This window comes from Neltuma alba, unplaced genomic scaffold (assembly GCF_004799145.2).
Source record: "Neltuma alba isolate B1F8T4 unplaced genomic scaffold, ASM479914v2 tig00010987_pilon, whole genome shotgun sequence".
In the NCBI taxonomy this organism is placed as follows: domain Eukaryota; kingdom Viridiplantae; phylum Streptophyta; class Magnoliopsida; order Fabales; family Fabaceae; genus Neltuma; species Neltuma alba.
Window position 1 is genome coordinate 216 of NW_021635747.1, and position 25,622 is coordinate 25,837.

The 25,622-nt window shown below is 31.0% G+C and overlaps 1 protein-coding gene across 1 annotated transcript; it reads right to left on the reverse strand.

Annotated features, from left to right (window-relative positions):
- Nucleotides 1-22,129: 22,129 nt before the first annotated feature.
- LOC114760552 (uncharacterized) lies at nucleotides 22,130-23,790 on the reverse strand. The gene is made up of 3 exons (XM_028949815.1): nucleotides 23,454-23,790; nucleotides 22,987-23,181; nucleotides 22,130-22,296 (listed from the first exon to the last, which is right to left on the reverse strand). The coding sequence occupies exons 1-3, from the start codon at nucleotides 23,788-23,790 to the stop codon at nucleotides 22,130-22,132; spliced, it is 699 nt and encodes a 232-aa protein (XP_028805648.1).
- Nucleotides 23,791-25,622: the final 1,832 nt, after the last annotated feature.

Genomic DNA, 25,622 nt, shown 5'->3' on the forward strand with positions numbered 1-25,622 from the left:
GTTAGAATTTGTAGTTATGCATTATGTTCAAAGGTAGATTTTTAAAATTTATTGTTGCGCTTTAAATGTTTATTGAAATTGAACTGAATTGATTTATTGTTGAAATTTTTGGATATGTTACTTTTAAGGGAAACTCTATCAAATTTTTTTCAAAATTTGTAAGTCATAATTAAATTGTTAAATGCATCTTTAATACATAAGTTTTGTCATCATATATTTAGTTTTTTTTATTTTGTTAAATTGTTTAATGTCTAGTCATTTCATTTGGTCATAGGTCTTTGAAAACATATTATATACAAGGTGGGAAGCGCAAGGGTAAAAATGGCAAGATGACTTGGCACACACCAAAGTAAGTATTTTAATTTAAGTTCTTTGATTTTATTAATGATTACTTCATATATAGGTATTTATCTTTGCTATTCACTTTTGATTTACAATGTCATATGCAACCACAAATTACAGAGTTTGGATACTGTTTCATGTATGAAATTATTAAGTCGGATGTACTAAAGATTTTGAAATGCTAAGAATTAGTTTTAATTATAATTATTCGCTTTTTTCATTTGATTTGTTACTTTTTTAATTATCTTATCTTCATGGATTTAAATTTCTTATTTATAAACTTACAGATTTTTATGATGATGAGAACTTTATACTGATGAAGAGATTGATAGGGTTCAAGATCGTTTAGCAGGACCATTTCTTTAGGAGTTTTTTTTTTCTCAAAATGATTCATGATGTTAAAAGCACATGTTACGAAGATTTTATGTAGTTAAAGTTTCTTGATTAAGTTAGGGTGTTTAGGGTTTTCTAGCTTAACTAAGTTAATTAGGATGTTATTTTGTTAAGTTAGTGTTTAAGGTGTATTGTATTGAAACTATGATTTGCCTCTGCTAAATTGCTGTTGTAGTTGTGCAGTATGTTTTGATTCACTTTGAATTGTGAGATTCAAATCGTAATTGGTAATACAAATTACTAACTTTTTTATTTAAAAAAATGATTATACTCATCTGTTCTTGTTAAATAGACATATAAGCACACGTGCTCATCTGTTTAACAAGATAGACAAGTATGTAGGCTCATACTTGTCTGTCTTTCTTGGAAAACAGATGAGTATGAGCCTACATACTCTTTTATTTTGTCGAATAGATGAATATGTGGGTTACTGTCTATGTCCCTTTGATCTACATCCCTTTTTAAACAGATGAAAAAAGAGCTTCAAAACAGATGAAAATGGCCTACATACTTGTCTGTTTTGTTGATGGAAATGTTTATCAAGTAGAGTGAGCATCATAGAAAGGAAATCATCTTCTAGTTCTTTGCAATTCTTTGTACTCACTAAACTTTTGTCAATGAAAAACTTAGGAGTAATATTTTGGGAACTCTAAATTGGAACCTCCTTGAGAGAGCCTTAGCATGAGTTCTCATCACAAGTCATGATGCGTGAGAGTTGTTTCTTTTTTTCTTTTTTTTTTTTTAATAAAGTTGTCGTTTCCTCCTGAAGGCTTCGCTCTGAAGTTGGTTGAAGGTTGATGGAGAAAGGTAATGCATTTAATAATTATATGCGATTTTCATTTTAGAAGGCTTCATTGTTATATTATTAAGCTTTTTAAGAATTTCTCTTATGTGCTATTAGTCTCACTAATGGTCTATTGATTTTTTGCATGCCTTATTTTGCTAAAACAAGATAAAATGACTGGCCGTAGAATAGGTGGGTTATCCATCCGTTTGAAAGATCTAATCAGTATTGCGTTTAAGTATCTTGTATTGAATAGCTTAAAGGGGATAGAATAGCTTGGAGAGGAAATAAAAAGGGTCTTTATAAAGTTGCACATGCTTATCGGTCACTACCACCATAAGTCTTGCTTGACCAACTTGATTTTAAAAGATTTTGATAGCCAGAGTGAGTATATTCATGTAGGGCTGGTTCAACATATTCCTTACCACTTAAAGTTGTTTCAAAATCTGCCTGTTGATCCACAATGTTTATTCTGTGAAGTTGAGAATAAAACTGAATGGAATTTATTTTTTCAATGTCATTGGGCGAGAGCTGCTTGGTTTGCTACTCTTTTGTTTAGGAGATATGATATCGCTACCGTTAATTGGAATGATTATAATCTCCTTTAGTTTCTAATGCAACTCCATGAGAAGACAGCACAATCTTCTGTTGCACCCTTCATTATATCTAGTTTTTTAGGAATCAGAAATGGGCAAACAATTTGGACATATCACCTTTGATTGTCGTTCAAAGGGCAATAAAGGATGCAGGATTTTATTCTCTTTATACCCCTTGTTTCACTCTGGATAAGTCTCATTGTTGAATCGAATGCAGGGATCAACCTTGATTTCCTTGGGTAATATATAGACTATAAGCATGAATGGTTGATCAGAATATGCAGGTATGGGTCAACAAGGGGTTCTACTGTAAGGCACATTTCAATGTTTGGTTCTTTGCAGATGATTTTATTACCTTCTTCATGTGCCTCATTCGAAGAGAGCAGAACAAGTGGGACGGTGATGTTTAATAATTTTAGAACGTTGCTGTTGTTTATTTCCAGCCAAACAATACTGGCCCAGCCATTGTCATTTCATTGCGTACCCAATCGAAGGATAACAAGTTCTTCAAGTTCTTGGCAGAAACTAATGCAGGGTTGCCGGGCCTTGGTGGGGTAGTGGAGGATTGTGGGATTATACTTCAATGTTTTAGGACTTTGTCCATCTCTTGTGCTTAGTTTATCGCTCTGTTGTAAAATACCATGATATCGAACATTTTGCTGCTATTCTCATTTTCATCAAAGCCGGAGGCATTGAGTCACAATAGAAATACATACATACCATATATGTATATCTAATCTATAAAAAAAAATAGAAATACATATCTATTGCTTTGTATTTTTTCAAATGTTGTTACATCATATTTCATAATATCTATTGCTTCATATAACTTGCTAACTCCAATAACCATAATTCATCTCCTGTAGGGGATTAGTTTTAGCTGATCGATGGTGTACTTACAATAACTATTATGATAACCTATTAAACTCTGCAATGCCCTGACTACTTTATGACTTCTAGTTATGGAAAGAATATAGATATATCGTTTTTTTTTATAAATTCTGGAATTACATTATATCGTATATTCAAAAAAAATAAATTCAATAAAAATTAAGTATCCTTGAGAAATAATGTTATGAGGAAAATGGTTCATGTATTCACTACAAAAAAAAAAATCAACTTGTAGCGGTTATGACAATCACTGCAAAACCGACCTATCCAAACGATTTTGTAGCGGTTTCAAAGCCGCTACGCATAAAGTCAAACTTACAAAAATTTAAATTATTTATAGTGGTTTTCATAACGACTACAAGTTGTAAGACGAGAAAAGAGCACTCTGGGGAACTTAGCTAACCACTACAAAAATTTTTGCAAATTCTTTTCGTATTTCATAATAGTTATATAACCGCTACTAATTTCACCGGGAATTCAAATTTGAAGTTTATAGCGGTTCCCAAAACCACTACTAATGTGCAGCTGAAAATTTTCATTTGGCGGGAGCCAAAAATTTGAGGATGGTGCTAAAATTCATAGCGGTTATTAAACCAGTACAAATATCAAAATTTTTGGAGAAAATTGGCCGCAATTTTGAAAAGTGGTGGCAATTTTGGCATATAACCGCGACAAATTTTGATTTTCATTAAAAAAATAAAAAATTAATTTGCTTGATATATATGATTAGAATTTAATTATATAATTGTATCTGAAGTATATAAATTTTTATTATGCAAAATTTAGTTAATTATATGTGTAGTATATGATTAACTAGTTTAGGTAATTATTTATTATCAAATTATGAAGTGAAATTTTAATAAATTGCGTGATATTTAATAGATTTGTAGCATGTATAGTTAAGAAAGAAAGGTAAAATTAGTTCGTAAAATATAGAAGTGGTAGAGATGAAGTGTTTGTAGAATATATTGAAACCTTCAGCAAGATAAAAAGATGAGAATACCTTAAATGAAAAAATAATATTAACAAATATAATTAATAATATAAAAGTATGAATTTAAAGGAGCAACAATTTACTTACAATGGTAGGTTGGAAGTGGTAGATGTTATAGTAAAAATTGAGGGGGAAGGGGGAGATATAGAGGGGGCGGTTCGAATTTCTAGCGATTGCCATGGAGTTTGTAGCGGTTTTGACAGCTTTGTAGTGATTTATTACAACTGCTACAATTGTAACAATGATTTTTAAAAAAAAAATAAATTGAATTTAGTGACTTTAACTGAAAAAATTATAGGTCTAATATGAATTGTTGTAAATTTTAATTTTCATCACTTACCTGAAAAGAGACATTAAAACAAATAGTTAGAAATAAATACACAAAATTAAAACATATATAGTGGTAATTACTTTTAAAAAAATCAATTGAAAATATGTGAGAAAAAAGTACCTAACAATGGCTAAATTATCATCTCTTTCAAGAAAGAAGTTTTCAAAATTTGAAAGTTGGAAGGGCTCACTATTGTAATTAATGTCATCCCCATCACCCATTACATATAGATTTGGCAGTTTCAAGTGGCCCACCATATTTCAATATTTGTGTTTCTTATCGTCAATATAATAAACTTGGTGTGTCTTGGAGGCAAGAATGTAGGGCTCATCATCTTCAAATTCACTTGTATGAATCAAGTCTGGAGAAATTAATTGATGTGATGTCTAATTTGTTAATAATGACTCCTCATGAAGTTGTTGTTTTTGCCAAACAATACTTAAAGAGAGTGATAGTGAAAACTCCTTGGTAATTTAATTCAATGATATCAACTAGCTTTCCATAGCAAGGGATGCCTTCAAATCGCATGTCATTTTCACGATTACTAGCATAACTTCCCATCCCAAATATGTCAAAAAACTCTAGACTTTTGTATGAGCAAACCCTAATCACGTGCAATCATACAGAACTTGAACCTCTTGACATTATATGTAGTAAACTTTCTCGTAATCCTTGATACTGATGAGTGACTCCTACTCCTCCTGGGACTCCTCAGATGGCCTTGGCTGGTTAGGATGCCGGGGGGTCTCATAGGCTCAATCAAATCCTTACAAGGTCGACGAGCCATTCCAATAAACTTAAATAATATAATTTAAAAAAACACATCAAATTACCAACAAATAATTTAACTCATTTAAAAATAATTAAATAAAAAATAAATTTTAAAAATATAAATAATTTAAAACATAAAGCAAATTAAATTAATCAAGTTCATAAACAATATACAATTAAAATATTATAAAAGCCAATTAATAAAAAACTAGAGATATACAAAAACTAATAAATAAAATAAAAACAAACAATCGTATTAATTAAACATTAAAATATTATTAAATACAAAATCATTAATAGAGCATCCAAACTATAAAAAATATTATATAAAAATAAATTCTTAAATAAAAAGTTGCATTATCTAACTAATAATGAATTATGATATTATTAAAAACAAGTAAATAAACATACAAATTCAAATATAAATGAATAAACAAATTATTGAAGAATGAATTACATTAATGGACAATTAAAAATTATTAAATAAATAAAAAATTAATAATATAACATACCAACTAAAAAGGATATTAAAAAAGATTATGTAAATATAAAAAGTTTAAATAACATATTTATTTTCACTTGTATCTGGGTAGCTGAGTATGAGTCTGGAGCTTTAACTAGATGAAAAATTGGATTCGGATCTAGATTGCAAACAAGCAAAAAATCTACCAGATTTCCGCCTCTAAAATGCGCCCCAAAAGTGGTAAAATGAGGGGCGAGGGCAGAGATATATATAAACATTTCATTTGTAGTGATTCTTGAGATAACAGCTACAAACATTTTGATTTCCTCATTACTTTGTAGAGGTTGTCGTTTAACCACTACAAAACTAAGACACAAGGTGGCTCAACATCAAATAACTCGACACTTTGCAGCAGTTCATAGACAATCGCTACAAAGTAACACTGTCACCAAGAAGTTTGTAGCGGTTTTTAGGAGAACCGTGACAAATTGGAGGGATGATTAACATTCTGTAGTAGTTTGTCCCACGTAAATGCTACAAATAGCCTGCTACCAACTTAGCACTAGCTTCGCATGATATGGCACCATATTTATAGTGGTACATTCTAGGAAACAGCTATTGACGAACCGCTACAAAGGTAGCACCAACTTGGCTCCATATGGCGTGAAGCTGGCGACAAATTCGTAGCAGTTTAGTGGACAACAAACTGCTACTAAAAATAACACAAACTTCATCTGGTCAAAGGGCTAGAAAGTTGTAGCGGTTTGGTCAAGAATCGCTACAATTCTGTACTTTGTAGTGATTGTTTTACTGCTATAAAATAATCACTGTAAAGATGGTTTTTTTTTTTTGGTAGTGATTATTGATCGTTATATTTTTGTTTGATCATTATTACACTGTACTCCCCTATTCCCTTTTATAAGAGACGATTAACTTTAACTTGTTAAAATTACTTTATAAGTGTGACTTAATACAATATAAACTTATACAAAAATAATTAAAAAAAAATCAAAAAATTCAAAATGTAAATAAATTTTCCAAAAATATCTCTCGAGAATTTGTGAATGGAAAAATATATAGAAAGAAAAAGAAAATGTGAAAATAATGATGTAAATTATGTTGTTTAATTTTTCTTGTATTTTCCTTTTATATTTGTTTAATATATTATTGTTCTTTTATTATTTTTCATCCTTATTTTGATTTGAATGGAATTATATGATATGAGCTGTAATTAACAATTATGTAAATTCTATATTGATTCACTCGGATTTATTATTTCACATTAGATCAATAAAACTTGTAACTAACATAGTAATCTAGATTGGGCCTAGAAGTAGCATAAGTAGCCTGAAATGAGCAGGCTATTAGACTTCTTTAGTAGGAGTTCTAGAAATTCCCTAAAAAAATGAGAGGATTTCCATGAACTAAAATGTAAAGTAAGAGTTTTCTGGAGCCCTGAGATAGGAAGAGAATCCGATGAAGTCTTAGTGCTCAAGCATAGGAATTAGAGATAATTAAGGGCCAAAGGTTGTGCTGGAACCACAGTGAAATGATTCCTAAGGCTAAGCCTGAGTAGGGACATAATTGCAAATTCAAAAAGTTTAGAGTCAAAAAGAACAGTAATGGAAAGTATGCCCAAAAATTCTCAAAAATTCCAGACAAATGGTAACTGAGGCTTTGAGGCCCATATAAGGTTAAAAATGATGAAAATACCTTTAGAAAAATTGATGAAATTTCCAAGATTTTGGCTGATTATGAATATTAGCCAAAATTAAATTATTTAAAATATGAAAAGGCCTCAGATAATTGTAGATAAATAGGGAATAAGTACTTGAAGAATTATCACAAGTTTTAAAAATGATTTTGTCCCCAGAAAGCAAAGAGGTTGGTTTTAACAGAATTTAAAGCCTATTTATATACTATCTAGAAAAAGTTAATAAAATAAACTATCTATGGGTTGACTTTTGACCTGAGAAAAATTAAAAAAATTTCTTGTTATAAAAAGATAGTATTGGTACCCAGAGACAGATATTTGGAGTTTGGACCAGTAGAAAGAATTCAGTCAAGTTTACTTCAAAATAAATATTATTAAATGTTTTAATGAAAGAACAAAGGGGAGAGCATCCCTCCCTTCGTATGCATGTTGTATAATGCCATCTGAAGTTATTTGTGATGAAAAAAGTGTCAAAACATGTCCCAAGGTTACCGGGTAAGTGAGGATCTAAAAAAATACCTGATACGGTGCAAAATTGTGAAATAGGTGGAGGAATAGCCAAAGGTATAATTATGCCTAATTTTTTCTTTATTTTCTCCCTATTTTAATGCAAATTTGATAAGGGGACATGCATGGAATAATACAAATTGTTAAAGGGCATTTTTGGAAGGAATAGAATTATGTAATAAAATATAATGTTTCCATACATGTGGAATAGGTGACATAGTTGGTGTCTCTTGAGGTGGCATTGGTATTAAATGAGGAAGACACCTAAGTGGGTTGATGTGACAAAATCACAAGGGGAGTAAAGCAAGATCAAGACAAGTGTACATTGTAACAAGTGAATGGTAACTTAAGAAATTACCATACAACTACTTTATAAATACCCCTCACCTCCCATTCCTTGCAAACTTTTGGTTAACTCATGAGGAGAAGGAGATGAGGCTAAGTTCATGGCAACAAGAAAGGAAGAAAAAGATCATGAGGTTCAAGACAAATTCAAGCTTCAAGACAAGATAAAAGCATGGTTTTTGATATAGTTTATCTTACTCTATTCTTTGCTAAACCTAGCCATTGTTTTGATGGATTTTGAAAGTTTAAAACCCTAACATGAGACATTGTTCAAATGTGTTTATGCCATGCAAAAGATTGTTTGATGTTAGATTAATGATTAAGTGGAAGAAAGGAGTTGTAATCAAGTGGTTTTGTAATGAAATTGGAAAGAATCCAACTTCCCCTATCTTGTGTAATATTTTGGCCATACCTAAGATTCTTTATGGGATTTGATTTTTATGATTTTGATGCTTCCAATGTGTTTAGAATCAAAAATTATGTGGGGTAAATGTGAAAAAGCAAGTTTGAAAACATTAGAATTAAAAATAGAATTTTCCCTAAAAACCCTCTAGTGTTTGGCCAAGTTGAATTGTAGGGAAAGGAGTTGGATTTTGTTTGATTTGAACTTGGAAATAGATTCTACATGCAAAATTATAAGGGAATAGCATGTGGAATTAATTTTAGAAAGGTTGAAAATCAAATTTAAAAGTTAAAAGTCAATATCATTTAAAGAGAGCAAAGTGTTGATGTTATTTGCTTCCATGGCTCTAATGAATAAATGACAATGATGTGTTGATGTATTTAGGATCCCGAGAAATTAAGAAAGAGAAGTGGGAAGGTTAATCAAGCAACCTTGATGATTGAAAACAAAAAGAGCAAGGAGAAAGTTTAAAGACACAAGGCAGTGAACTTGCCCTTATGGTATGCTTGATATGTATACTTGAGTGTTGATATTACTTGATGATGATTTATAATATGAAAGATTAAATGTTGCTCTATTTTTTGTATGATCCATAGCTATGTGTGAATGAAACATTGAGCATTAAAGCATGTTATTTTATAAGCATGAAAACATTAAAGCATAAGACCAAGCATGTTATCCACTTAGCATTTGTTTTGCATACATGTAGGTAATGTTTGCTACTGAGATTCTTCTGAATCTCACTCCCTTTTAACTAATCATAATAGGTATGATGTGTAAAAAAAGACAAAGGTAAGATGTGGTTTGAACACCCAATTTTGTCCGAGCCTCACAAGGAACATTAAATAAATAAAAAGAAATAAAAGAATAATAAAAGAGATTGTCCTTCTTGATTATTTCTTGAAGGCTAAGTTTGAGAGGTCCATCATGTAGCAAAAAAAAAAATTAAATGAGAATATCTTCACAATAATAAATGGCAGTATAATAAAAGATGATAATTAAAAGTTAATTGAATTCTAAATTAGGAAATATGCGGTGGACTATTTAAAAAAGGAAAATAAGAAAATTCAAAAAATCAAAATCAAAATTTCTTATTTAAGATGATTGGCTCCTCAATTTGAAAATATCTTTTGGTGTCATTATTGTGAAAAAAATTTAAAAAATAAAAATAAAAAAAAAATACAATTTGATAACAATTTGCTACTTAAATAGGAAGTCATATTATGAGTCATAATTAAGAGAAATTAAAAAAATTAAAGAAAAATTGGATAATCCTAGATGGAACCTCTCGATAGTAAAGTAAGGGTCGGAGGAAAGGACCCAAAATTTTTCAGTGAAAAAAAAAAAGACAAGGTAGAGAACTCTTATCATTTTATTTCATGACAATAACATGGGTTTAGGAAGAAGAGACGAGACCTAACTAAAGAGAAGTCTATTGCTCATCTTATTCTTTCTTCTACCAAAGAAAAACCTATGCTCTTGTAGTTATGATCACATTTATGAGTTTAAATGTTGATGGCTAGAGGGTTGAATCAAATATAATTTGAGTTAATCTATATTGTTATTTTTGCATTTGATTCTCACTGCTCCTCTTCCCTTTCATTTTTTTTTAAATACGCTCTTATCTGTTATTCCCCATATGTACTCACCTTGATACTTACTTTCTTCCTTTTCTCTTTTATTTATTTGATTTCATTTTTGTTCACATCGTTTTGCTTAGTCTTTTTATTGACTTATTACACAATATCTTGAATTTCATGATAAATTGATTTCGGGTGTTCTTCCTTTTTATTTTTGAAAGTGCTTCTTTTTTTAAAATTTGTACCGTGTGAGAATTTTAGAACCATCACAAGTATCTAGATTTATTAATAAACTGTGTGAGGCTATAGGAGTCTCCGCAAGAATACCAATGTAGTTGCGCAATTTTTCTTTTTTAAAATAAAAAAGGAAGAAATAATTTTGGCACAATATTCATAAATGAATAATAAAATAAAAAGTCTTTTTTTAAATATATACATATATAAAATTTCAAAATATTTTTCAGAGTTGTGTGAGGATTTTAGAACCTTTGTAGGCTTGAACAATTATTTTTTCATGTGAGGTTATAGGAATCTCTGCAAGGAGGGTAATCCAAAATTTCTTTCAAAAAATATTTTCTAAATAAAAATACAAAAATTGTTTTCATATATTAAAAAAAATGCAAACCCACAAAAATATCTTGTTTGCATATATTAAAAACACCAACCCACAAAAAATATCTTTTGTAATTGAATAAATATTTTCTATTAAAAAACATTAACTAAGTGACACATTTTTACTTCCGAACTACATGGGCTTTGATATCTCTAATGCTGTATTCAGAATAAAGTTTTTGCATAGGAGGGGAGGGAAGTTGATTTCCTCCCTTTGTTTGGTTTGGAAATTTTTTAAGAAGGGAAGGGTGGTTGCTCCCCTCCCTTTGTTTAGTTGGACATTTTTTAAATAGGGAAGGGGCTCTCCTCCCCTCCTTTTATCTTTTTAGTCTCCTCTCCAAAAGTGTAATTTTTTAGAAAGGAGATGAGAGATAAAATTTCACACTACAAAATTAACCTAAATGAGATAATATAAATCTTTTTCTACCCTTAATTTTTATCGCCCTATTATACCATAATTGTGTGCCCACTTTGTAAGACAATTTTTCTTGAATAACAAGAAGCTGTCAGCCTGAGGTCAATCCAGATCGTCGTGTTTAAAGCTACGAGTATTGTTGGATCCTTCTTTTGCTTTCCACTCGTATTTAGCTTCTCTATTCATGATGGGAATTTTTTTTTATTTGTTTCATTTGATTGAAGATTTTCCCACATGTGAAAAGACACAACATATATAGATGAATGGATTCATATAGTAATATTATTTGTCTGTTTTGGCTTTTATCTTTTATGATGATCACCCTATTGCACTATTTCCTAGCTATCTGAAAACCTAGAAATAGTTTTGTTTTCTCTCTCCTTGCTTTGCAATACCCGTTCAGCATGATTAATAAGGGGTGGCAACTAACTAAGATTGAAGGCTAAATTTGATTAATCAGTGATATTAATGATGATATTGGTAATAAAAAAAATCTAAGGCTGTGCTCTAAACAACATTGATTAAGAACAATAAATTTCACTTTGACAATGCCATAAATATTTAATAAAAAATTAGTCGCTATTGTTTATGATTCTTGTCACATTCCAAAAATTTTCACCTGGCTATAGAGAATCAAAAATTGGGATGAGGGTCAATGTAGGAACTAGATGGGGAGACAAAACAATTTTTGATGTGAAACCCCGATAAGGTTCGGACTGACATTTTCGCAATTATCAGTCTAGGAAGGGTAAAACGGGAAAAATTGAGACAATTCTAGAAAATTCCTGAAAAATAGGAAAAGTATAGATTATAGGTTTTAGAAACTCGGTTAAGGCCTGAAAGCTGGAATTATGATGAAAATAAATTATTACGGAATTTCTCGTAAACAAAGGTTAATCGGGAAAATATTGGAAAATCTGAGAAAAATAATTATTTTAAGTAGTTGGAGGTCTCAGTAAATTTGGGAGAAATATGGATAAATCATCTAAATATTTATTTAAATTTATAAAATTAGTTTTAGGCCATGGAAGCTCAAGAATAAATTTTAGGAAATTTATTTTCTCTCAGATTTACCTATAGAGGCCTAATCAGAGAAAATTCAAAATAAATGCCTAGAGGTGGTGAAAAATTTTGAAAATTTTCAGATCATGTTCTCATATTAAAAGCTGAATTATCATGAAGTGAAACAAATTTTTGGAGGTCTGGAAAAATTACTAAATGTTACTAGTGAATAGTAACCGATAAAGTTTCAAATTGGTTTGAGATAGTGATTTGGTTTGTGGGCCAGCTTTTTATACCAGTCCAAACTATTTGTGTGGCCCACATTGAGCCCAATAAGGGTCCAATTTTGTGCAGCTTCTAGCTCCCTCAATTTTTATTAAATAAAATGTGAAATTAAGGGATATTTGTATGGAATAATCTAGAGAAAAGCTACTTGTTCAAATTTGATCATTTCAAGCACTTGATGACTGCTACATACACCCCTTGAGGTGTCCATTTTTGGCCAAACAAGGAGGGGAAGGGCAGACCAATTTTTCTATAAATACCCTTTTAGAAAATACAAACAAATGTTAGAAAAATAGAAAAACAAGGGGAGGCTCTGTCACTTTGTTTCTAGCACTCACCAACTGAAAATATTAAGGGTTTTGGACAAGGAATGATTCCACTTACACCAAGGAAATGTCAAGGTATGCTTATGCCTTCCTATTCCTAAGTTTCAAGCTTGGTTAGTTGAGGTTTTTGGCTTGAAAAATTAAGGAAAATGCTGCCAAAATTTTGCTGGACCTTGTGATGTTTAGGAAAGGATAGAAACCTTAATTGTCAAGTGGAATGAGTAAGATTAAGTGGTGTATGGATCGATTTTTGGAAGAAAACGAAAGTTAAGTTTTGGGGGAAGGTTTGGCCAACACTGTTCATGCAGAAGCAAATTGTTTTAGCTTGATTTGATGATTCCAATGGCTTTAAAACATGTTTTGGTGTAGGGATATATTGTTGAAAAGTGTTTAAAATCATTAGAATAAAAAATAAAACTTTTAGAAATATATAACCCCCTATTCGGCCAATAACTGTTCATGAGGGAGGAGTTTGAATTTTAAAAATCTGATTACACCATTAGACTCTTGATGAAAAATTGTGCACTATTGAGCAATGAGGTTATTGATTCTAAAAGAGGAATCATATGGTTAAAAATCAAAGAAAAAAGGGGGGAATTATTGAGTTAAAGTTTAAGAATTGTATTTAAGTTGTTTAGGGATTAATGTGGCCTATGTTTATACTTGGTTTAATAGGCATTGTGAGGAGGAACCATGAGGAGGCTTTGTTCTTGAAGTAGCCAATTGGACAAGTATTAAAAAGGTAGTTTTGGATTATAATTTGATTGTTAATCTTGCTTGTTTAATGTGACTTGTTGTTTGTTTGGATGGAGGAACTTGTGTTGTGGCATGGATTGGTTGAGTAACATTGGCTTATGCTTTGGCCAAATGCACTGAATTATGCCATTGCGGAAGTGTTGATGTTCCTCTTTTAGTATGACATTAAGCATGATTTTATGTGGTTGATTATGTCTTGAGGTATAATAACATGTCACATAATAACTTGCTTGGTTTGCATGATAATTGTAATTCAAATGCTACTGAGATTTCATAGAAATCTCATTCCTCCTATGTTAAATTATGTCTCAAATAGGGAATGATTCATCTAATGGCAAGAGCAAGGAAATGGTGTTGGGATAGAAGAGCTTTGTGAATGTCATATTGTTTGGAATATTATGTGATGTATTATCCAACTTTATGCTAAGTTTGTAATGGATTATAGATGGTAATACGATATAAATTATGTTTGTATGACATGCTCAAATGCTAAAATTCTGTATGGTGCAATGTAAAAGAGTGTAGGAAAAAGGAAAATGGGAGATAAATTAAAGAAAGTAGCATTAGGGGATAAAATCTCCCTAAATAGTACTAATTTTGTGGCACATGAAATAATAAGCAATTGTTAGGATGTGGGCATGAATTTTACAGGCTTGTAGATCTCATTTTTAGCTTTAAATCAAGTGGTAAACCATTAAAATTGGAGTTTTGTGCTAAGAGTTATGTCCTTCCAAAGTTGGGCAAAAACACTGGAAATTGGAAGATTGACCAAATAAACAGTGCACTTTGTTGAACTTTCTGGTGCTTTTCTAGATAAAATTGAGTCCAATGAATATTTTTCTCCCATAGAACTCTTAGCAAGCTTTGTGCAAAAATTGGAATCGCCTTGTTTTGATTTTTCTAGAATTAGTTATGAATTTCTAAAGTTAGCCCATTTTTGGATGAACAGTGTACGAACAGAACCAAGGGTAAAATTTTAACGTTGAAAATTTTCATCTGAAAACACTGCGAAACACATTATAATAGTTCCAATTGACGTATAATGGGTTATAAAGAGAGGTGTGACAATTCTTCTATTTGATTGTAATATCCAAATATATATATATATAGATTTTAGTTTATTAAAATGAAATTAATTAATTATCATTGAAGCTAATCTTAATTACGAGTTAAACTACAAATTAATAAATAATAGTTAAATAATAATTAATATATATTTAAAATATATATAAATAAATATAATATAAAATATATATATATATATATTAACAGTGGGTGGCACGCGGCCACCCACTGTTCGTTTTGGGGGAGGGGAATTAAATCCCCGGTGGGCCGTGACCCACTTGTTACAAAAAAAAAAAAAAAAACTAACTAAGAGTTTGACTAAGGGATCACGTGATCCCTTTCTTTTGAATCATTTTTTCCCCTTCTTCCGCCTCCCCGTCCAGTAGCTTCCCTTTCTCCTTCGTGTCGCTCCTCTGGTCCGTGTCTTCGCCACAGCCGTGACAGTGAGTGGGCGTGAGAGGTAGTTTGAGTGTGTGAGAAAGGAAGGGCTCTACTTGGGTACATATAAGATATTTAGGTAAGCTATTTTTTATTCTACTATTTTTATTTAGCTCATTCTTTTTATTTTCTAAGTTATGGCAGACTGAATATTTTTAGGGCTTGTTAGATTTTTAATTTTTAAGGCTTCTAATTTAGTATTAGGATATTAATAGAGTTTATGTGGTTAGAATAAGAGTTTTATGACTTAGATTTTAGTTGGATGGTTGATTTGAGGCAATGTAAATTAGGGATTGGTTGAGAAATGGTGATTTGCATTAATGATGATATTAATTTCGAAATTTATCTCTTAGTTGAGTTCATTTGAGGTTATATTGAGGATTCAATACTTAAACTTTGAGGATTGTTGTTGAAATAGTAATGTTGATGATTCTTGGAGAGACTTTAAGTAGTGGAAGTTGAGTGTTTGGAGTAAATTGAAGAAAATATTGTAAGTTATTGATTCTAATGAATGGGAAATGATTAATGGAAGAAGGGAATAGGATTGTAATAATGATTGGAGACATAGATGGTACATGATTATTTTTCTAAGAGTTAAAGTAAATACTTTTTGGAGACTTTTGGAGGATTTAAAGGAAATATTCTTATTAATGATGTGAATGAGAGAAATAGAGTTGGGAAGTATTAGGAATTGTCACTTGGAAGAATAGATGAATTATTATTTTTCTAAGGATAAATTTTTTTAGATAAGCCAATTATGGGGATTTAGTTAATAAACTATTTTAATGCTATATTAATTAGTCTTTTTATATTAATATATGTTTATCAATTTATTATTGTAGAGTGAGCTTGGTTTGGGCTCTTGGGTTTGAATCCTCCTACTTTTAGTTCTTGTGTCAAGAACTTGAGGTAACCACTTTCTAATTTACCTTGTATGCTTGTTGATGTGATTATAAGCATGTGTTGATATTATAAATGTTCTCAATATGTGTTATGGTGGTTTTTGTATCAAAAGTAATTTATATATCTATATCAAGATTTATGTTTTGATAAATTTATTAGTTAAGTGGGCATGAATTATTTCATCTTATGAATATCTTGTTGATGTTGAACAAATTTGATTATTGAATATGAGAATACTTTATGGATATGAAATTGTGTGGAATTGGATGGTTGGATTGAGCTGTGTTGGTTGTTCTGAAATGTAGTTGTGGGAGGTCTGATTATTTATACCACGTGGTATAGCCGCCACTTGGCGCCCAGTGGTTGGCATTAACATTCTTAGGGCCCTCGGTATCACCCTTCCTTTGGCCGGGTCAAGGGTCAGCCCAAGGGACATGACACCTTTCCATATTCCAAGGAAAGGGAACCCATGGTCCGGTATGAGCTCTGTAACTTTTGGCCGAGTTACACCTCATTATTGGAGAGCTTGGTGCAGTCTTGTAAAAGAGACGAATCCTGTTATGTGTGAATAGCCTATGGGTTCTGTCAGAGGTTACAAGGAGGTTATAAGGATGGTTGATGAAGTTCTATGCATGCAAGTTACTTTTTGAATTATTATATGTTGTTTTCTGTAAAAATGTTTAACTTATATGTTATTTGAAATTGTACTTTGCCCGCTTAACTATCTTGTAATCACTCCCTGGATACTTGTTGAATTGGAATTGTGGTTATTGGGTCAATTTGACTCACCCCGTGGTTATTTAACATTTTTCAGGCGAGGGTTCAGGTGTTGGTCCCAAGGGGAAGGTGCCCGAGGCTTGAGTTTTCCTTTCCACTCAGTATAGCCTCTATTTTGATATGCATGATTTGATTGATGTATATTGCCAAACTTTAGGGCCTTTTTGTTTTAGTTAACATTATTATAGCATTCCGCTGCATTCTAGACTTGTACTATTGGGCGGAGCCCTTTTTGGATATAGGTGACTGTTATTTTGATTACGATTGTTATGGCCAGTGGTAGCAGTTATTTTGGTGGACTGAAAATGCTACAGTCCATTCATGATTGGTCTTAGTTATTTTAGAGATTTTAGAGATTCATGATGGGATTTGTTATACACATGAAAAATCAAGTATTAATTACTTCTTATTACATTAATTATCTTTACTACATTAGATTAGTGGCTACTGCACTGTTATGAATGTATATTTTTAATGACTATGGTAAATTTCTATTCGATTTATTTTGTCTTTCCTAACATAGTTAACCTTTCGAAGTAATTATCGCTTTGAAAATGTTTAGTTACCACGAATTACGAAGGGGTTGTTACATTGATCTTTTATACATTTCTGTCATTGTATTTGATCTTTCAATTAAAATACTTGTTCTGGCTGTAATTAATTAAAAAGGGAATTGGTTTGAAAATGTTGTTTTGTACAAAGGATAAAGGGATTATGTGAGATATGATTATTTAATCGGATTTATTTAATATATATTTTGGAAATCATCATGCAAACCATTATGCTATATTAGAGACCCAAAACGATATTGCTATTTGTTATTATCCTTTTTAGCTTCACATTAGTAAATTAATCTACATTCTCAGCTTATAAATTAATCTTTTAAACTTACTTGAGGTAGTCCTTTGATTTTTATTTTTGGTAGATTTATTAAGTTTTTCCATAATGCTTATGAACTTAAATGGTTTTCATCCAATCATGATGCACAAATTTTTTTTTTCAATACTGATTGTAGATATAGTTTGACAAAATATTTTCTTGGATACATATTAAATGCAAGATGGCTTTGAGTTTTGAGTCCTAGGTTATTGTAGAGTCCTACTTAATACTTGGGAGAATAGAAGTTTGGGTTGACAACTTTATATTAACACATTTAGAGTTTTTAATTTGTTTTCCTTTCAAATTTGACTAGTATATGTGTGATACTATCATCAATCTAGTAGTGAGAGACCTTCAATCATGAATATATTTCGATAACTAATATCAAGGTATCTATGATTTGATTAGAAGTAATTTTTTTTAATTTTTTTCTAGATTGAATTGGTAAGGCATAGATATATGTCGGTTCATTAAATGCTTATTCAATACTTTATGGTAGTTCATCGATACTTGGAATTGAGTTGAAGAACTATAGTTCAAAGTCATTTGTGCTATCATATGGTGCTAAGTGACTCATATGTGCAATAAGAAAAATACTATGTTATAATATGAGTTCCAAAAGAGAAAGAGTATGTGAAGAAGTAATGACTCGAATAGCTAATAGTAGAAATGGTCGAGACATGATTAGAATGGGTCCTAAAACCTTTTTAAAATTATGTTGCATATTATAGAGAGAGAGAGAGAGAGAGAGAGAAGGTGGCTTATAAGCCACACAATGGCAAGTGTGGAAGAACAAATTGTTAAGATTCTTCATATTTTGACACATAAAGCAAGAAATTATGTAGTTAACTTTATTTTTCAAAGGTCTGGTGAGACAATTAGTCGTCATCTCTATAAAGTATTAGACACTATTATTGAATTAGAAGAAAAATTTTCAGTACAACCTAATGGTTCTTCAGTGCTTCTTGAGATTCGTAATAAGGGTGAATTCTTTCCTCTTTTTTTTTCAAAGATTAGGTTGATGCAATAGATAAGCCACATATAAGTGTTAAAGTATTCCTAGCAGATACCCCTAAATATCATAGTAGGAAAGAGTACCCAACACAAAATGTTCTAGCAACATGCTCATTTGATCTAAGGTTTACTTATGTGCTCCTAGGGTAGAAAGGCACGGGGCATTTGACTCAAGAATTTTAAAGAATGCATCGACTCAAGAAGACAGGTTTAGAATCCCCTGTTTGGGTAATTTTAAAATTAATCCAATTAATCAAGTTACTGTCACCCATTCATATTAACTATATTCATTCGTTATGGGAAAATATTACCTTGTGGATGCCGGTTTCATGTTAATAAGGTGACTTATCACAACTTATAGAGGAGTTTGATATCATTTAAAAGAATATTCAAGAAATCCACCACAATCACAAGGAACTATTCAATCTAAGGCATGTATCATTACGAAATGTAATTGAAAGAGCATTTGGAGTATAGAAAAATGGTTTCAAATTTTGTCTAGCTCATCAAAGCCCACTTATGGGGTCAAAGCTCAAACATTTGTAATACTTACATGTTGCATTCTTCATAATTACTTGATGACTACAAAACTTGATGAAGATCTTATCAGAAGTGGATGAGAAACTTGCAAATTCAACTGAAAATGATGATAGTTGTGCTCCAAATAATGAGGGTGTGGAAGCTACTCAAGGTGAGCTTATTAAAGAAAATATAGCTAATCAAATGTGAATGGCTTATCAAGCTCAAGCTCATTGATTAATTGATATATTTAATCATGATTCATTTTTAGTACTTATATTTGTTATTTCTAGAATTTATATATTTAATTTGATTGAGTTTCATTTTTAAGTCTTATATTTGGTATTTTTAGATCAATTTATGGTATTTCTTCCATTGACTTTCATTTTTAGTACTTATATTTGTTATTATTGGAATGATTTATAATATTAATTTGATTGAGTCTAGACCTATCTCTATTTTTTAATTCAAATTTTATTATGCTATAATGAACATAACTATAGAATGGCAACAAGATCAAATAATGGCAAGGAGTTGCACAATTGGACAAGGACTATGGATGATGCCCTTATTAATGCCTTCATATATGAGTACAAACATGGTCAAAAAGTTAATGGGACATTTACTACTATAGCTTATGAAAACATTGCCCAAGTGTTAAGTGCACAATTTGACAGGAATATTAACAAGGACAAAATAAAAAATCATTGAAAGACATTAAAAGAAACTTTTCAGAAGTTTATGATATATTTAAAATTGGCTTGAGTGGTTTTGCTTGGGTTGTATCAACTCAATTATAGGATGCTAAGCCTCAAGTTTGGGAGGCTCTAATTCAGGTATGACTTTTACATTTTATACATGGTTGATTTTTTTTTTTGGTGAAACTTAAATTATGTTTTTTTTTATATGTGCATGTATTATCTCAATCTAAATCAAAGGTTGCAATTTGGTGAAATACTCCGTTTCCTAATTACAATAAGATGATGATCTTATACAGAGTTGATAGAACTGGTAGAGATGAGTCTCTAACAGCAAAGGAGTGAAAATGACACCATTCATCCCTTATGGATGTAGATTATGAAATTATTAATGACCTGGATCAACTTATGTCTTAAAAGCAATACACATTAGTTGGTGTTGAGATTTTAAGTGATGGTGATACTGGTATAGAAAATCTCTTACCTTCTAAGTAGGCACAATAAGCAACTGGCGATTGTGGTAAAAAGAGAAGGAAAGAGCATGCTTAAGATAAGGAGATTGATCTCAACATAGTGAAGAGCATAGTATCTGACATGGCAATAACAATTAGAGAAGGTAATGAAGCATTAGCTTGAGGTCATGATTTAATTCATGATGTTTTGAATCGAGAAAATGATTTATTACACAGTTAAATGTTATAGAGAGAGAGAGTTTTATCCACAAGATTCCACCCATGTCAAGTGAAAAAATTTGGCATTTGATAAGTGAATGTGGATTTGATGCTAACAAAAAGCCTCAAATTTATAACTATCTCATAAGTGATGTTGACAAGTTGAGCAGTTGTTCGATGCCCACTTCCTGCACGTAAAGTAGTAATCATGGATATGGTGTTTAGATTTTCTTCATGTTCTCATTAGGAGTAGTCTTATGTCATGTTATCATTATTTGAATTCTTTTTTAATGTGGATGATATATTTGTTCGTACATCCTTTTTCACATGGATCTTTTTATTTTGGAAGTATAGATGTTTACTTTAATTGTAATATATATTGGTACACATGTTCCATATATTTTTTTAACACGTTTTTGAGCTTGGTTCAATTAAAAATATTATTATTATTATTGTTATTTTGAATAAAACTGGTATATAATTTGTAATTTTAATTTTGATGCAACTTAAATAATTTTTATTAAATTTGGTGAATTGCATTATACATATTTATACCTTGATAGAATAGAAAAGTGAAAAAAATTTATTTTAACCTTATAAGATTAAAATAGTCAATTTTTTATTGGCTCTCCTTCCCTCCTCTTCTAGACCAAATAAGGAATCATTAAAATCCCTCCTTTCCTTTCTCTTTCCATACCCTCCCCTCTCTAGCTACCCTTCTCTTTTCTCCCCTCCCCTCTCCTTCATTAAAATCCCTCCACTTCCTCCCCTCCATCAAGCCAAACACAGTGTTAGAGTAGCCATGAACTTACGTGTTGATTAGACTTTGTTTTTATTTAATTAATTATGCTTGATATCAATTTTAGTTACTTAATCCTAGTTTAATATATCTATTTAATGTTTGGCCATCATTAAATATGAGTTTGAGCATTGAGGTTAGCCTTGACGAAGGAAATCTTAATTAGACTCTAGGATTGAGTAATATGATATTAGGTTTTTATTTAGTTTGCAAGTATGATAGAAATATACCTAAGAGCCTCATATAATTGATAAAGATTGAAATTAGTCCTCTTAGGTATTTGAGTTGACATAATCTTGTTAACCTGTGAGATAGCTATAAATAGATTGAAAGACACTTGTAGCTATAAATATTTTAAATTAACTAAATTAACATTGAGATTAATTAATTAAATGAAAGCAAAAATCTATGAAATGAGGAAGGTATTCATGACTCTATGTTGCATTTAATGTTGAATTTTTTTTCCCCTAAACCAAGCAATCATAATCTAGCTTGCTTAACTTGATTGAAAATAGGAACTTTAATGCCTAAATTCTACTTTGTTCGATTCTTTGTAGGAACGATCCTCTATACTCACTCTTTATTACTTAATCGACACATATACTTGCGTTATTCCCAATTTGTGTTTACCAAACAACCATCTATTATATATCAAGCTACTAGCTAGTGGATTCAAAATCCTTGTTGGGATGCAAAGGGGAAAAACATTTCTAACATGTGTTTTCTTTTCTTTTGTTTTTCTTTTTGTCTTGCTTTTCTTCATTTATAGTCCTAACTTATACTGAGTCATTGTAGCACCTAACCTTAACTGTAGGTTTCAAGAGAATGCCTTAGTACATTTTGATAACTAACTCTTTCAGAAACAATTGAATCCGTCACCATAAGTCGTTCCTGGGAAGGTTACATTATTTGCTTGTTGCACTTTATCATTCTGGCTCTGAGCTGAAATCTCTTTGGAAGGCGAATTCAGCGATCGTGCAAGCTGCTTCACGCGGTTCAATCGCAAGGACTTTCGTATGCTACCTGAAATTCATCATGATGAGGCAAAAAGAAGTGTCATACGCAGTCAGGATTCTATGAATTTAATGACCGATTCAATATGAAATCCAATACTAACATAAAAGCTAGTTAGAAATTCAATTTGATTCTAAATATAATATCTCAATCCATTTTGTCTCTAATATTTATTTATATTGTCCCAAGTAATTCTATGGTGATTAAACATGTTAAAGAGTTTCCATCGATGTGTAGCTCTAATGGACATTAACAAGGGTATTTTCAGGATGACAACATTCATTTATTATAAATAATTAACTTAACTTTCTTAATATTTGTAAGTTAGTTATTTATCTCTTAATTATATTAAGGACCAGAGGTGGTACAAGAGCTAGTTGGGAGTTGAGTTTGGTCCTAAATATAAGATCTTAATCAATTTTATCGTTTACATTTATCATTCCTTTTTCAAAATATCCATATTAATTGCAAATGTTATGTAATTGCATCAAGAGATAATTTCAATGCAAATAATTTAAAATGTATTTTAAGTAAACTAACACATATTTTTTTTTATAAATAACTAATTTAACTATTTTTTTTTATAAATAAGCAGATCTTGTATTAAAGACCAGAGTATACTTGTATTTGATACATATGTGTCTATTGTGTGTGTGTGTTATGTGTGAGTACAAATACAAGGTTTATCATGTAACTTACCCTGAGATGAGAGATCCCCGTTAGGTATCAAGTGTGGAACAATTTGGTGAATCCCAATTTGAGAATCATGATGATCAGCAATTGAGTGTATCATGTTTCGGGCAAGTTGTCTTATATGACTCAGACGCAACCTTGTTGGTAAATTCGTTGGTTTATATGTTAGAGCTTCCATATGAACTACTCCTGATGACGATCCTATTAATTATTTATTGCACATTAGCAACAAAGCAATATATATAATAACTACAGAATTTGAATGCAAAACTTTGCAAGCATTTTGAATCCATGAATGAATTGCTTATGATGAGGGAATAAATTAAAATATGACCAATTTCTGAAGAAAATCACAATAATTTCAGACAAATTGGGAATATCTTTTCAGGTCAGAATATAATTCACTTATATACGAGGTACTTAGAATAGTAAGAGTTTCTTGGGACAAGAACCAGAAAGAAAACTCAACTCACCATCAATGTAATGCGAAGATTGTTGCTCTGATGATTCAGTTTGGAGGACCCTATAGTCTGAAATGGAACAAGGAACAATAAAGCTTGCTTGGCCATGGCCATCATGGCTAGTGGTGGCGGCTGCATCGGTTTCATCAAGAGGAAAACAGATTCTGTTGTTGTTGTTTGCAGCTCTCTGTCTTCTGAGTTGGTAGTTCCTTCTTCTTCTAGCAAGATGCCTTTCTCTTTGTTCTTGAGTCATTGACTGTCTCCTTTCCCTATCTCTTATTCGTCGCCTCTCTCTTTCTTGCTCCCTTTGCATTCTCCTCAACTCTGCTCTCTCCCCATAATCTTCCATAGCCCTCTCCTTTTTTCTATCTCCTATGTCAAATGAATTCAATCGGTTCTCGCACGCTTCAAAAATTATATATATGCTGTCATCAAATTAAGAGTTGTTCTTAATAATAAGATATATATGTGGCCGATCGCTACTACCTCGGGGAGTACGAGTCTCTATAAAAAGAGAGGTCTCAATATAAGAGTTCGACAATTACTATACGAATATTAAGAAAATTAGTTAGGTTAGTTGTTTGTAATAAATGAGTATTGTTTTCCCTTAGATGCCCTTACTAATCATGTGCATTAGAATATAAAACATTTAATATGTGTAATCATTATGGGAACTACTTTGAGAAAAAATAAATAAATAAATGACACAAAGTGAATTGTGGTATTATATTTAGGACAAAATTAAATTTTTAACTAGTTCTTATATTTAAGACCCAAAGTAGTATATAGGCATCTAGCAAGTAGGAGCCTCTTCAGAGAGAAAAGGCACTTAGCCAATCATGACACGTATGTGACTCTCATTGGCTACGTGTTTTCTCCTCTTGGAGCCGAGAGATTGAATCGAATTAATATAGCTATTTCACAAATAGTAAAACCAAATCCAAGTCCAGATGAAGTTTCAGATAAGGAAAATAAAGTGCATAATTACACAGATTATGTTTATTTAAATGTTCCCGTGGAAAGACATGAATCTTCAGCAAAGTCATTTAGGAAAGAATCTGGTAGAGTGATTTGATAAGCAATAATATTTTATAGACATTATTGAGTGAAGAGAGAAAATATGTGAAATGGTAAAAACATGGAATATTACTATATCATTTTAATGCTTCTGAGAAACAAGTGGAAACTTACAACTCCTATTTGTCTGGGCTATTTTTCAGCTATTATAATGAAATGAAATTTCTCATTTACGTTGTCCATCGATGGCTGTAGCAATGAAGACCTTTTTTTTTTTTTTGAAAAAGTTTTCGAATAAACAAAAAAAAAATTGTTCCCGATAAATGCAGGAAACAGGGGCAGAAGATAACCGATATATAATAAGCACAGAATGATTCTTTCATAAGGTTCTCCGAATTGCTTCATTCTTAAAAGGGCGATGGAATTTACAGATCATTGAAAATAGCATGACAAATGAAATTAAATTTCATAGAACCAAAATTATGAATCAGAAAGTAATGTGATAATTTGAATATATAGCTAAATTAATCTTAATCTGCTAGTTTATATATTGTGGATGGAAAGCGTACCTGGTAGTGATAGAGAAATCGGTGAAGAAAATTATGAAGCAGCTTGTGAATATGTGTGCGCTCTTTTGGGTCTAAATTGTTAAGAATGTTTGTTTTAATAATTGTGATTAGATTGAAGGCATGAGAAATGCATGACAAAGGTTCTTTAGGGACTTCCCATCATAACCGTTCTATGCGGCGTTTGCCAAATCAGTAATATTGACTCGGACACCTGATAATGCGGTCGCTTCTGAATCTCAAACTATTACAAGTCTTAAATTATTTCAGCTATATTTTTTTCATGAATTGTGATTTTCCTCACCTGTTTTATTTCTATATGCCATTTTATGCCCAAAAAGAAATGATTATATAGAAAAAGATTAAAAAAAAATATAGTAATAACTAATAAGGATTGTTTTTCAAAATATGTACTTAAAATCACTCATGCATCAGCTATACTCTTGACATCTTGTAATACCCTATAAATTTAAAAATGAGTCGGGTATAATATTATGGGATCTAAATATATTCAATGAATTAGATTTGAGTGTATATATATTGAATTAAATAGGAAGCAATAGCCTTATAATTAAATACGATTTCAATTGAAGGTTTA

Bases quoted from the DNA above. Each gene is read 5' to 3' on its own strand.
- LOC114760552 (XM_028949815.1), bottom strand. From the start codon at position 23,790: ATGGAAGATTATGGGGAGAGAGCAGAGTTGAGGAGAATGCAAAGGGAG. The intron at 23,182-23,453 runs GTGAGTTGAGTT...AATAATTAATAG, and splicing joins ATCTTCGCATTACATTGATG to GATCGTCATCAGGAGTAGTT. The intron at 22,297-22,986 runs GTAAGTTACATG...GATGAATTTCAG, and splicing joins CGGGGATCTCTCATCTCAGG to GTAGCATACGAAAGTCCTTG.